A 14,437-nucleotide genomic window follows, 5' to 3' on the forward strand; every position below is an offset into this window, starting at 1 on the left:
AAAAAAACCTTTTGTCTTGTGTTATTCTCCCTGCATAAGTGCACTTCCATTCTAAATTTAAGCTAAGCACAAGTGAAGGTACAGTTGGTGTGCTCTGTTGGACTTCGGCTGGCTGCGGTCTCCCTCCTGTGTGATGGCGAATAGTGATATTTGGAATGCAGAAGAATTGCGTGAATGGGAAGGAAGGCAAATGTTCTGGAAGCCCTACTATTGTCTAGATTTCTCTAGGGCTTAGCCTCTGGGAAAATGCCAAGCTATATTCCTGCAACCATTTTTGCCAACTTTTTGTTTTTTCAGTGTGCCTCTCTCTCTCTGTCCGTTTCTCAACTGTCCCCAGATGGACGTAATGAGCAGTGCCACTGCAACTGCTGGATCCGATAATGTGTGGCCTGAATGAAGTCCAGTGTTGATGTTAGGGCCACTCATTAAAAATGTGTTTGCACATTGCTCATTGATCGAGAATCTATTAAGTGCTGGCCTGCTTTGGATGAGGCACTGAGGAAACAGAGGTGGGTTAGCCAGATCCAGTTCTCGTGCTAATGGAGCTGCTGTGCCTTCATTCATTCAATAAATATCGATTAAATCCTATTGAGTGCCAGGTTCTGTTCTAAGCACTGGACTTATGCAAGTAAATAAAACATTCACGTATATATTTTGTTTATGTAGTCTAGTCCTTGTATTCTAGAGGTGAAGACTGACGATGAACAACAAATAAATTATGCTTATAGTCCAGTGGTAGAGGCTGACAGTAAATGATGAGTAAATATATAATTGCAAGAAGTGATAGATGCAGCAGGAGAAAAATAAAGTAGGCTTAAGAGTTGGAGGTGGTGATTGGTGATGAAACCCAGAGATGGGTTGTTTCAGTTACTTTACTTGTCTCTGAGACACAATACCTGACACCCACAGCTGAAAGAAGGAGAGGTTTATTTTGGCTCACAGTTTCTAACAGTTGCAGTCCACAGTCAGCTGGCTCTAAGGCGGGGCAGCATGGCAGAGGAGAGCCGCTCCTAACATGGCAACGGGAGGCAGAGAGCCATCAAGGGAGGAGGAGGGAGATAGACCCTTCCAGGACACAGCCCCAGTGACCTCCTCCTCCATCCAGGCTCCACCTCCCAACATCGTATTTAATACAAACTCATCAGTGGACTAATCACACCCCCACGATCCAATCAGCTCCCCCAAACCCCACTTATGAGCACAAGAGATTTTGGAGAGAACATCTAGATATAAACCATAATAGTGATGTTCTACCAGGGGCTGGGGGTCTATGGAGGCCTCTCTGAGGGGGAGATATTTGCAGGGACCTGTCAGATTTCATTTAGTCTTGATCCAGCTTTGTAGGAACCTGACCCTGAGCTGATTCATTGTCCTAGAAGACCCTCTGAATAGCTTAGTTCCAAGTCCTCTCCTTGAACTCCCTTCTGCTATGTCCCGTGCCTGTTTGTACAAAGAGTGCTCACCTCAGTGACTCAGAAGCCTTGGGCTCATCTCTGGTAGGTCCAGAGCAACAGTTTACAGAGCTCATGATCCAGGTTCTTTGAGCCCAGGGTTTCCCCACCACTAGCTATGAAGAGGACTTCTGGGAAATTGGAGTTGGTCTTGTGTTCTTTTGCCTATAGGACCTATGCTACTCCTGAGGCAGGGTGGGGCAGAAAAATCCTCAACTGACCACATTTCTACTGGGGCAGGGGCAGGAAAGGAAGTTTGGAGCTTGTTTGCAAAGGATGTTTATCTGGCTGTGGAAAACATGGGCCTCTCTGTGCTTACCCTCATTTTAACCTGATCAGCACTGGAGGCTCCAACTGGTAGCTGCTGCACATAGGCTATAGAAAGGGTTTCTGGGTAGATTTGCTTTTCAGAAAGGGTCAAATCCTTTCTTAGAGCCAGGTTATGAGCCATTGAGGTTTTGCAGCTTACAGGAAGCAATTCTTATCCTTTAGGACAAACCAAAGCAAGCAGAAGTTTGTGTAGAAGCACTGGGGTTGGGAGCAGGAGAGAAGTCACACAGCATTTGCTAAAGGTCCTCGAGCACTTCCCACTCCAGGAAGACACAAGGAAGGCGGTGATGACCGAAACAAGTCACTGCCCTTGAGCAGCTCACAGGGTGGTGGGGACACAGTGTGTGAACGAACCTGCTCGGTGGTAGCACAAGAGAGTGGATCGTGGTGGGTATGGGGAGCAGAGTGGGGGTGACTGCTCCTACCCAGCGTGCTGGACAAAACTTAAGGACACAGAGTTGGCGTTAGGTCTGGAAGGATGAGGGACAGGATTCGGTGGCAGAAATGAGAGAGCATGGAGCATGTTGTGTCTAGGGGAGGAGAAGTGGTTTGTCAGGGATGAGGAGAGTTGAGCCAGGCTGGAGGGATTCTTGCTGTAGAGTGGCTCTCAGCTCACTCGCTGTCCTGTCAGTCAGTGTGAGCTTTAGTGTGTACAGACACTCGCTTCCCTTCCAGAGATTCCACTTCTGGGAGTCTCAGGTGAGTCCTGTGCCGCTGAGCTTTCCACAGCTCCCCTGGGTTCCCAAGTGGTGTGAGAGCCAGTGCTCACGTGCATGCATTCAGACAGTGAGGAACTCGTGTAGACTTTAAACTGTGGAGTGACGTGCTCAAGCGTGTATTTTGGAAATAGCAGTCTGGTGGTAGAATGGAGAATGGGGGTTGGTTGTGTTTTTGAAAAATAGATTTTTATTTTTAATTGACACATAATTGCACATGTATATGGTACGGTGTGACATTTCAATACATGTACACAATGTTTAATGATCAGATCAGGGTAGTTGGCACATCCATCATCTCCGACATTTATCACTTCTTTGTGTTGGGAACATTCAAAATCCTTTCTATTAGCTATTTTGAGATACACAATTAATTTTTGTCAACCATGGTTTTCTTACCGAGCCGTGGAACATCAGAAGTTATTCCTGCTATCCAGTGCACCCCTGTACCCACTAACCATCCTCTGGGGGAGGGATTGCAAAGCTTAGAGATTCACAGACAAGCTAGGGCTGCTGCAGTAGCCCAGGCAGGGGATAAAGCCTTTTTGGCCCGTGGCAGGGATGGTGGGGAAAGGGAGGTGGGCATAGATGAAAGAGATCTTTAAGAAGAGGAATAGACAGGGTCAGAAGAGGATGGGTCCTTCCTCAGTGATGTTTGGAACTGGTTGTTCTTGGTAGCAGCTTCCTCTGGGAATGGGTCCCAGAGTTTGTTTGTCAGATGAGGTCAGGAACTTTGCTTTATAACTTAGGATCTCAGGGATTCGAGTAGTATTACAGACAGAAGATTCTGAAGGAGCCCGGGAGAAAGATAACGAATGGCTCAAAGAATCGTGATCAAGGAAGGAAAAGGACCATGTGTAGGTGTGAAAAGAGAAGGTGGGCAGGTAGAAAAGCAGATAAAGCAACAGCATGTCAAAGGAAGAACAAGTGAACCAGTGAAAAGTTCTTGGCGAAATTCAGTTACTGAAAAAGGTCTGCCAAAAGTTTGTCCAGGTCAGTATCGTAAACTATTCACCAGAGTGGTGGAGAGGGTCCGGAGGGAGTTCAGGTCCATAGGAACTGATCCATATGATTGGGCCGGCAGTCCAGTGCGAGAGGCATGCTATACTCAGTCTGGCCAGCAGATGGCGGTGTTGTCCTGTCAGGAGCCTCTCCACTGTCACTTTCTGAACCCCATAAAGTTCTGAGGCTGTGCTTCCCCACTTCTCCCCTCTCTTGGGTCGCATCATCTGGAAAGTCAGCCAGCGGTGGGTGGGTCCAGCTCAGCATCCCGCCTTGCGCTTGGTGGTTGCTCAGGCAGTGCTGCGGCTGGCCTAAGGCACGTATAGGTAAGTGGGCACTACCTTGAAAAGATGGCGTCCACAGACCCGGTGTGGGGCTGGGAGATGAGACAGGTGAAGGAGGTTGTCAGCACGAAGAAAGGTGACAGAAGGACCCTGGGAGGAATTTCAGGCAGTTCTAAATTTTCGTGTTTCCAAAGTTTTCTTTTTTTGGTACCGGGGATCGAACTCGGGTCCTTGCACTTGCGCAGCAGGCGACGAAACCACTGAGCTAAACCCCCAGGCCTCAAAATCTTCCTTTTAGTTCGTCATTTCTATGGGGAAAATGCGTTGAATTTCCATTCCCATGTTCCAGAAAGAAGTTAGGTCATCTCATAAAAATCTGTTTAACTATAAAATAGATGAAATGCAATATAATATAAGAATAGAAATAGAAAACAATAGTATTGCAGTAGTATTTTCATTTCAATGAAAGAAATGAAAAACATTTTTAATTTTGGTGAGTAAAGAGAATTAGGTTTAATCAGAGAAGGCTAAGGAGCCAGATGAGGATTTATGTGAAATTTCTGGAGACATTTGGGCACTGTAGAGGCTCATAGCTAGAACTCTGATCAGGTTTAGTAAGTCTGACTCAAAGGAGGTTCTGCTAGTTCAGCAGTCTTTGAGGGGTCCCAATGACCGGACCAGCCTGGATTGAGGTGCCTGGTATATGGAAGCACTGAGGCAGGAATCTGAAGGCTTTGGTTTCCATTACAGGCTGGGTAGGATGGGCCTCATTTTCTTCATTTATGAAGTGAAACTCATCAGGCATGGTAATGCATGTCTGTAATCCCAGCCCTTGGGAGGCTGAGGCAGTAAGATTGGTGCGAGTTCGAGGCCATCTGGGCTGCATAGTAGGTTCAAGACCAGCCTGAGCTACACTGTGAGACCCTGTCTTAGAAAAAAAAAAGTAGAACTCACAGAAGATAATGAAAGTGCTCTTTATGTATTATAAAGCCCTCTGAGGTGGTAAGACAGTAGGTTTGGATCTTTAAGTCTTTATAGTTTCATTCAAAACTTTTGAGGGCATTTTTTCCTTGATGGAGGTGTATCTCTAGCCAGCTCTAAGGCTATGAATAGCCAACAGGATTATATGGTTCACAATAGAAGAAAGACAAAGGAAAGGTGAGAAAGAGAAAGGTTGGTAAAAGTCAAGGAGAACCCTTTTCTCGCTTGACCTGTCTGCATCATTTGATTGTATGGGCTGTTGCTTTCTTCTTGAAAGTTTCTCCTCTTTGACTCCCAGGACACAGTACTCTCATGATTGTCCTTCTACTCGTATTAATAATACCTAATATTTATTGAGGGCTTTGTGTAAGCCAGGCCCTGTGTTAACACTTTATATGTGCCATCCCATTTCATCTTCTCCTTCCTATGAGATAAGGACTATCACTAGCTCAGCTTTGTAGATAAGTCTTAACGGGGATTAAGTCACCAGCCTAAATTACATAACCAGTGAGAGTGGGCATTGGGTTTGGGACCACTCTAGCCCTGAGTCCTAGCCCACAGCACTTAGGAAGGTTTCTGTATGGTCCTTGTCAGGCTGTCCCCTCCATGGTCACTTCCAGGTGTACCTCCACGTTGTCAACCATGCAAACAGTGCCCTGCTCTCTCGACTTCTTCCTGTGTAACTCTCTGTACTTGTGTGTCCTCCTAGCAGCCTGTCCTGATATCGGCTATGGGGCTTCCCCACTAAGGAAGGCGGACCACACTATATTGCATTGGTTTATCCACTTGTCTGTCCCCTCAGGCGGGCTGTGAGCCCCTCCAGGACGAGTTCATATCATTAGCAGCTCGTGTGCTCTGTTCATAGTGTATTAATCAGCTTTTTGTTGCCCTGACCAAATATCTGACATACAAAACCCACACATTTATTTTTGGCTTATTGTGTTAGAGTGCTCCATTCCTGGTTAGCTGGCTCCAAGGCGGAAGCATCCTGGCAGAAAGGTATGATGGAGGAAAGCTGCTCACCTCAGGGCATCAAGGAAGCAGAGATAGGGAAAGAGATAGAGGGGAAGGAGCAAGGGACCAGGTAGAGTCACAAGCCCAGCACCCAGCCAGACATATCTAACCTCGGCGTCTCTCAAGCCAATCAAACTGACAGTCAAGATTAATCGTGACACATAGTAAGCAGTCAAAATTGTTTATGAAATAAATAGCCCAAGGAGGGGGCTAGATGTAGGCACACACAGCCCTTCCTGAATAAAGTGTCTTTTTGTGGGGCTTCCCACAGAGGCATTTGAAAACATCCTTTGAAACTAAGATGGAAGCAGAAAGCTGATTGAAATGATTCTTTGTTTAGTCTTATAATCCCGTGACTTTGAATTTGGAAATAATATTAAGGTCAAAGGCCAAGAGGCCAGAGCAGAAGTGCTCTCATGAGTTGGGAATGCTGATGGATGATGGCATTGTGTAAATAAATCCACATTTACACCCCAAAGTGTGGCTGGGTAGGTAGGGCTCACAGCACTTAGCTCTAGTGTCCCTCAAGTGTGCAGCAGCTACTCCTCCCTCCCCAGGTGATTTCCAGGCAACATCCCTGCTCTGCACTGGAAGGTCCAGGAATGTTCTGAAGAAATGAATAGGAAAGTGAATGAAGTTTCTCTTCCCTGGTTGTCCTGAGTCTGAGTGGCAGAGAAGGGAGCCCAGGAATCAACTAGAACTACACGAATCACCTGCCTGGTAGGAGACGGGGAAAAATGCAAGTGTGTGCTGTAGCCTTCCTTCCTAAGCCCTCCCTCCCTAAATACAGTCAGCACAACAGCATTTTTGCCAACACATTTGACTGCTCTTCCCATGAGATTAAAGGCCTATGGTGTCCAGGATGGGAGCTGCCAGTCTCAGCTTGCTGTTGAGCACTTGAAATATGGCTATCATAATTGAGCTACTGGATCTTTAATTTTATTTGATTTTAATGATTTTAAACAGCTACATACGGCTAATGGTACTGTGTTATTTAGACAGTATAGAGGACATTTCCATCATTCCTGGTTCTCTTGGACAGTACTGGTTCAGGTGGCTTCTGCTTTGATGGCAAGCTTTGCATTAATTATCAAGAGAGGGATCAGAAGTATCTAAGTCATTTCATTTCATAACCAACATGAAGCTGTGGTGAGCTTGAAAACACGCTATACGTTTATACACACATACACACACACATGCACATGTATTTCTATCCCTAGTGCCTACTGTAGAGGTTCTTGATCCTCCTGTCCCAGCACCAGATTAATCCAGAGACCTAATTTTGCTTAGGTCTTTGCTGTGGTTCTCCCTTCCCTGTAAGAATACACTAATCCTATTGAAGGGAAAGTTCCCTAAGTGCTGTTTATTTGTGACTGTCAACTTGACTGGCTTAATCCTGGAGAGGTGACTGGATTGTGAGAGCACTGAGCTCATCAATGGATTAATCCATTTATGAGTTCATAGCTAACTTGGCTATTAGGAGGTAAGGCCTAGTTGAAGGAAGTAGGTCATAGGGCTGTAACCTCGGGGACTATGTCTGGTCCCAGCCTACTTCCTCCCTGGTTCTTCCCCTGTTCGCTGCTTCCAGGCTGTCTTGAGGTGAGCAGCTTTCCTCTGCCATGCTGTTCTGGCACAATGTCTCTGTGCCTTGGAGTCAGATGACCATGGACTGAAACCTCTGAAACCATGAGCCAAAAATAAACTTCTCCTCCTTTAAATTGTGGGTATCCCAGAGAAGAGAACTAATACATGTTGCCAAAGAACATCACTGTTTTCCCACAGTTGCCATCTCTGAAGGGATTCATCTGAGGCTGACTGCTTTGCAGAGGGTAAAGGAGCCACCTTCCTAGTTTTCCAACCTCTGACTCTACTGGAGAAATGCAGTGACCAGGGAGGACAGGGCCTTTTGTGTCCCTGTGGGAAATCCCTGCATCCACCATTTCTGAGTGGCCAAGCAGGAGTAATCCCTAAGGAGGTAACTGACTGCAGCAAGTAAGGAGGCGAGGCACAGCTTTTAATTTTCAAAATATTTATTTAAATAAAATTTTTCTTTTTATGTGTCTGAATTTTACAGAAAGAATACTGACAAATACTATACAACTTTGTTTTTTGTTTTTGTTTTTGCTTTTTTTTTTTTTTTTTGGTACCAAGGATCGAACTCAGGACCTTGTGTCTACAAGGCAGGCGGCAGAACCACTGAGCTAAATCCCCGGGCCTACTATACAGCTTTGGCCACTTGAATTCTTCTTTTAAAGGTGACTGCCTTTTTATGCATTTTCCTCTGCTTTTTCTTTCTCCCCAAGAAATTAAAAAAAAACAAAAAGCAATTCCATTGACAAAGGAAAAAAGACCCCTGATGTCACCTGAGTCTGGGTGAGGCTGTTCAGAAAGTGAGGGGATGAGGGTCCTCTTGGGCTTGTGCTGGCTTGGGAAGCCTCTTCTGTATGAATCATTTCTGTTCCTCATTAATGTACCCTCCCCAGATGGGCTCAGGTTGAGGTTCCACCAGTCGCCAGTAAAAGTGAAGAGGAACAGAGGGACAGAACTGGCATGGTGCAGAGAAAAGAAAGGAATGGGAAAGTCAGGTAAGAATAAAGTGAGAAGAAAATGAAAAGGACATCTGCCTTAGCTCCTTTCACATTTCCATTGATCCAGTAAGAATGTGAGGCCCATTGTGAGCCCAGCACTATTCTGGGTACTCCATAAGGCTGGGGTGGGGGTAAATCCCATTCATTTTGGGGGGTTCTGGGTCCCATGCTATGGAAGCGATGGAGAAGGAAGTTTCTGGGTGTTTCATGGCTGGAGCTGGAGCAAGTCCATTGGGTTAGGAGACAGCAGGGATGCTGTGCCGGGAGACAGAGGACTTATCTCAGGAATGACAGTTGACTGCTGTCTTAACTCAAACTGGCAGCCAGTTGCCATGGAGACCATGGTCCCTGATCCTGGTGATCCATTGTCCTGGATCACATCTGACACCCCGTCTTGGCTGTCAGCTCCCACATCTCCCCCAAGTCGTCTTTATGGGATTGAGAGGTGAAGATGGGAAGACCAACTCATCCTGGTGGGCAGCAGTAGACATGGGAGGCATGTGGTGTGGGAGATGACTGCCATCCTGTGATATGCAGGGGACAGCTGGGTGCTCCAGTACAAGCTGTCCCTGTGACAAAGGGATGGATAATCAGAATGCCTAGGCCTGAATGCCAAGGGAATGTAGGGCTATGTAGAGTGACAGGGTGGCTAGCTCTAAAATGTATGCAGGCCTAAATTATGATTCACGTGGTTATCTGTTAGGAGATCCTGATAACAGAGTCACTAGCAGTTACCCACTGTCCAAGGGCCAGGGTACACTGGGAGGGTAGGTGAGTGACAGGTAACCTGAGTGAGCAAACAGTACATCTTTCCATTCACACAGTTATTGGATTTGGTTTTTTGCCACTGTAACTGTCATAGCTTAGCTATCTTATTAATTAGACAGTGATTTTGCCACTGTCTAGAACAGCTTCCATGGGAAAATATTTCAAGAAAGCTCCCTGGCAGATTTGCAAATGAACTGTTAGAATACAATCTACTCCCAAGTTGGGAATTATCTATCTTTGTAATGTTGTCACAATCAGAATCAAAACACAACCAGCTCATCCTAGAGGTGGATTAACTCTGCTTCTAAATCTCAGTCTGGGGCAGGGGAGAAACTTGCAACTCACTGCAGATCTTGTTTACTGTCCTTATGTACCTCAGGGCACATGTGTCAGCTCAGCCTTTGGTCCTGCACATAGTGTCCTGCAAGTCAACACTGAGTCTGGTCCACTGCAGCAATTAGGGGACTCTGGTTGAAGAGAAGGTCACTTGGGGGAATGGTGAGGTATTACAAGTTTACCCTTATCACATAGCCAACAGCAACCACAGTTATGAGTACCTACTTGCCTGAGCTTCAAGATAAATATTAATAAACATTTTATAGATTCAGCCTAGTTTCACTTAAACTGTTACTCCTGCATTCCTGCAACATACCATGCACCCATTGCACACTTGTGAAATCATTTCCAGTGTGCCTTCTTTGAGACTGTACTGGTGGCTGTCTTTAATTCCTTCCCTACTGAAAACATTTGCATACAAAGAAGATACCAAGCTCAGGTGCAGCATCTTATTACCCTTTCCATTGTAAAACGTGCATTGCACAGGTACATAATTGCAGCCCACTGAAGTAAATCAGTGGCTTTCCATAACTTGCTAGCAGTCACTGCCAAGAGTGGTTTGTTTTTACTTGGAAAAGTCCACCTTGGTTAAGGGGTAGCATCCCAGAGAGGTCTTGGACATTAAATATCCATCAGTGGTAATGAGGACCTTGTCATTAGTTCCAAGAAAAGAGCTTTCAATGAATTTTTATCCATCATACTTTAAACTTTTAGGTACAGGTAAGGGGCCAGAAGTACAGGAACTTGGTGTGTTCATATCAGTATATACTGGGAGAGGACTGTACCAGGTTGCTGGAATCTCCAAATGTGAATATTCCAGTAAAAGGCTATGTAAATATAGGAATAGGAAAGCATATGACTCCAACCTGAGTGGTATATGGAATTGACAGTGTGCAGGAGTCTTGCCTGGCTAAATAGTTGTATATGTGTGCCTAAACCTGGGCACACTTTTTTGTGAAACATTTCCACATGTGTAGATAATGTACAGCCTTGCATGAAGTATGCATTCAATGGCTATCTGATGAACAGAATATATTTGCCCATGTACCTGTTGTCTGAATTTGCATGTCACTGGTGTGTGTATGTACACTTGGAAGCCATGTCAACACATATAGGTGAATGTTCCTTGTGCTTTTATTTATGGGGAATGGTGGAGACAGGTGGAATGCATGTCTGGTTCTGTAGCAAAAAGCATTGCTATTGGACACATAGCTGCCAAGGCAGTGCAAGAATTGTTCATGTGCTCTCCTGGGAGTGTGTTCCATTGGGACACTCAGTCTGAGATTTGTGCCTTGGTTGAGTAGCTACTCTGTGGACATGAGTGCATCATTTCAGAGAGTCCTTCTCCCTAGTCTCTGTGTGGTTGGAAGGAGGTTTGGCCCCAGAGGAAGGACACCTGTGCTGACTGCTAATAGATAGGCAGTGACGGCCTCTTCTCCATCTGGAGGAGCTTGGGCTGAGCCGAGATCCAGAGGTCTTCTTCATCCTTCTTCTTCTTTTTCTTGTGTCGTTCTGGCTGTTGTTGGTTCTTGGCTGCTCGGCTCCAGCAGCAATGGCAGCAGACGAAGAGGAGGGTGAGGATCATCAATAATGGTAGACCTAGGAGGACAGCCAGGCAGATGGTGTTGAAGAGGCCCTCTTGGTGTTTGGTCAGGATGGTGTCCCAGATAGAACTGAAGAAGGAGCTGATTTTTTCCATGGTGATTGGCTAGTATGAGGACAGAGGTTCTTTGCAACACACTAGCAAGTCCTGGGTTCAAGAAGACACAGCCTTTGACACTTGGAATTTATTCCTCTTTCAGCTTTGAGTTTGAGCATGCCACAGATAAATCCTGCAGAGAATAAAACAGACAGTTCAAGAGAAATGCAATGGGAATGGTCTATAATTTTAATAGCATCATAGATTTTAGGCTTAGAAAGGGGAAGAAATTGAAGATTTCCAAAGAGTCCACTGAAGTTGTACTAAGACTCAATAAACAGGATAAATTCATGCATTTTAGTCAATAACCACTAACTAGTTCCTGCTATGTAGACACATGATACTGAGTTTAGGATAAAAGAATTAATATTATATCCGGTCGGATGCACAGTAGATGATCAAGAATTGTTGGATAAATGAATCAATGTGTATATCTAGTGTTCTGGTTAGGGGCTGGCTCCCTAGACCCTCCACAATGGCAGTTCTTGACCATTTCTTCACTGCAGCTCACCTGACAGGTGTTGAGTATGCACACCCCATGGGACAGTTTGGTATCTGACCTTCTATGTACATAAGCTGCCATTTGTGATGCCTGTTAATGCATAAACACAAGATGAAATGGCTGCATCTTGCTGCCTGTGGTGGGAGACCTTGGGCCTCCTTAAGGCTAAGAGGTCATCAGTCCTCACCTTGCCTCACTCCTGCCTTCCTGTCTGCTTGCTGTCTTCCCAGCTCCATTTCTCCTCCTCTCCTTATGTCCGACTTCTATGTCTGCTTAGTTTCTTCTCCCTCCTTACCTTCATCTCTGCTTTTGGTTTCTTTGTCTTCAAGTCTCCTTCCTACCTGTTCCCTTTCTTCCAGGGGGAAAGGGGCCTTGAAGTTCCTTGGAAACTGGAGTGGGGTTTCAGGATGCCTCTCTGCCCCTACGCTGACCTCAGTGTACAGCAGGGATTAGTCCCCTCTTCCTTTGTCACCTCTCCACCTCTCTACATGTGTCTTAGGGCTCAGCTGTTAAGTATAAGGTCTCAGAGGCTTCCTTGGGATCTAGAATCCATGGGTTCTTAGGTCCAAAAAAGACTTTGAGGACAGATATAATTCAAGACAATTTTTGGTGCAAGACATTGCCCTGGACCTAAATATCAGAGTCATTGATTTTTGGGCTGGAGGGTTAGAAATCATCCTGACCAATTCTCACTTAAGGATGACAAATATAAAAGTCAGAGTGGGGAGGTGATGTGTCTGGGGCCACATAGAGCTGCCAGACTTCTGTGTAACAAGTCCAGCACTCTTGCGAGGGGGCTGGGCAAGTGGAAGAACTAATGATGATAATACTATTTTGTGATGTATTTCATTGATATTTTTCTAATCACTTTCACATGCATTTTGTCTTTTAAGCGAATAGGATGGTACAGTGACTGTGGACAGATGCACCACGGGGCGTAGGTCCAGAATTCAAGGTTAGCTCAAGCTTATTTTTATTTCCTTGTACTGGAGGATAAAGGTATGGCCTTTTTGGGTGGTGTGTTATACATAGTGCCCTCAAGAGTTGTCCTTGAGGTCTCATTTCTTAGGCAACATGCTCTATAAATGTCTCATATGCTCAGTGCCTGAGGATCTATGAAGGCCCCTCCTGACATTAGTTCTGGTTAGGTGGCATGGTATCCTACTCCTGACTGGATAATTTGCACAATTTTTGCAATTATACAAATTGACACTTTATACTGTGCCCTTTTGCCTACAGAGACTGACGCAATGCTGTAAGAGCACAACAATATTTTTAGGTAACTTTTATTAAGCACTTATTCTATGCGAGCATTGTTCTAGGCACTTTACTCCTATTAAGTATTCATATTCATTACAGTCTTATGAAATAGGTACCACGATTCCCCTATTCTGCAGCTGAAGAGATGGAGACACGAGTCACAAGTGGCTGAGTTGGCCTTGCTCCTGGGGAGTTTGGCTCCAGATCTCTAAGAGGTGAGCTGTTCCCCAGAGTTGCTCTGGGGCCTCCTATTCCTTTGTATGGAATTGACCCATTTTTGGCAAACAGCCCAGGCCTTGCAGAATCTTACAATCCTTGGCTATTCCTCAGACTGACTTAAACATTTATCCCAGTCTATTGTAGAAAATACTGCAAAGAGATTTACTTCCCATTGTTAGGCACTTGCCAAATGCTGAAAGAAACATAAAATAAAACCGGAGTCCTGCCCAAGTGCAGGGTTATAGAAAGCACATGGCTGTCCACATTTAAATTCAACATGCACTACAGAAAAGAAGCCACCTCCTCTCCCTGGAGCTTCTTCCAAAGCCCCTCTTGGGGCCTGGGAACAGCCCATGACATGGATTCGCCCACACATCACCAGGCCCCGGCTCTTTGTAGAGAAAAGCACTCCCTGGTGTCCTATAAACCCTCTCCTTTCACACCATTCCCTCTCTTCTGGGCTTTCCTTCTCCTAGGCTGTGGCCTTTGCTTTTCCCTCAGCCTTGTGTGGCCCATGAAATTTTGGCTCATTTGTTGTGGAAGACTTTGGGTGCTTTTCTCTACTTTGATCCTACACATACCTTTCCTGGGACCAAGCATTTCTTGCATGTATAATCTGTGATTCATGTGAGAGGACATCATCATCACAATTACTGATAATCAGAATACTGGTTATTCTGCATCAGGGTGATGTTGGTCCCTGTAGGGAACAGAAGAGCACCAAAGGCCCACTTTTGGGGTCAGCTATGGAAGACAGGAAGGGCAGTGAGCCTTATGAGAATATTAGGGAAGTTTTCATGAAGGTGGAGACACATAAGAAGGACCTTGAAATATAAGTAGGATTTTGACAGAGAAATGTAAGTGAAAAGAATATTCAGACATTCTAGGCAGAGAAATTTCTAGAGACTGAGCGGGAGAACAGAACATCTGATGAGCCTGGGGCTCAGGGTAGGAGCAGAGATGACTGAAGATAAACTAGATGGGTATTTTAGGGACAGAGTAGCTATGGGCATTCATTTGGGGGCTTTGTAACAGAAGTTGTGATCAGAGCTGCACTTTAGGAAAAGATCACAAGATAAAAAAAGTTCTGGAACATGGTCTTCATTTTTCCCCTTAAAGAATTTATTAGGTCACCTAAAGATCTTATGAGATACATAATAAAATAAGTTCTGAATTACCTGGAATTTATGGCAAAAGGAGAAAAACATTTTGCTTTCGTGTGTCGTTCCCACTTCTCAAAGAAAGAAAAACATACTTAGCCATATAAAGAGATGAATAGTTCTCTGG

The 14,437-nt window shown here is 45.1% G+C and overlaps 1 protein-coding gene across 1 annotated transcript in view; it reads right to left on the reverse strand.

Annotated features, from left to right (window-relative positions):
- Positions 1-7,879: 7,879 nt before the first annotated feature.
- Positions 7,880-14,437, reverse strand: part of Kiaa0040 (KIAA0040 ortholog) — a 37,620-nt gene continuing 31,062 nt past the window's right edge. Inside the window, exon 2 of the mRNA XM_013075347.3 lies at positions 7,880-11,302. Coding sequence (XP_012930801.1) covers positions 10,879-11,169 — 291 coding nt within the window. The 5' untranslated portion in view covers positions 11,170-11,302 and the 3' untranslated portion in view covers positions 7,880-10,878. The remainder of the gene's footprint in view (positions 11,303-14,437) is intronic.

Source organism: Heterocephalus glaber, unplaced genomic scaffold (assembly GCF_053883595.1).
Source record: "Heterocephalus glaber isolate CG9 unplaced genomic scaffold, H.glaber_assembly_v1.0 deba00001600, whole genome shotgun sequence".
Lineage (NCBI taxonomy): Eukaryota > Metazoa > Chordata > Mammalia > Rodentia > Bathyergidae > Heterocephalus > Heterocephalus glaber.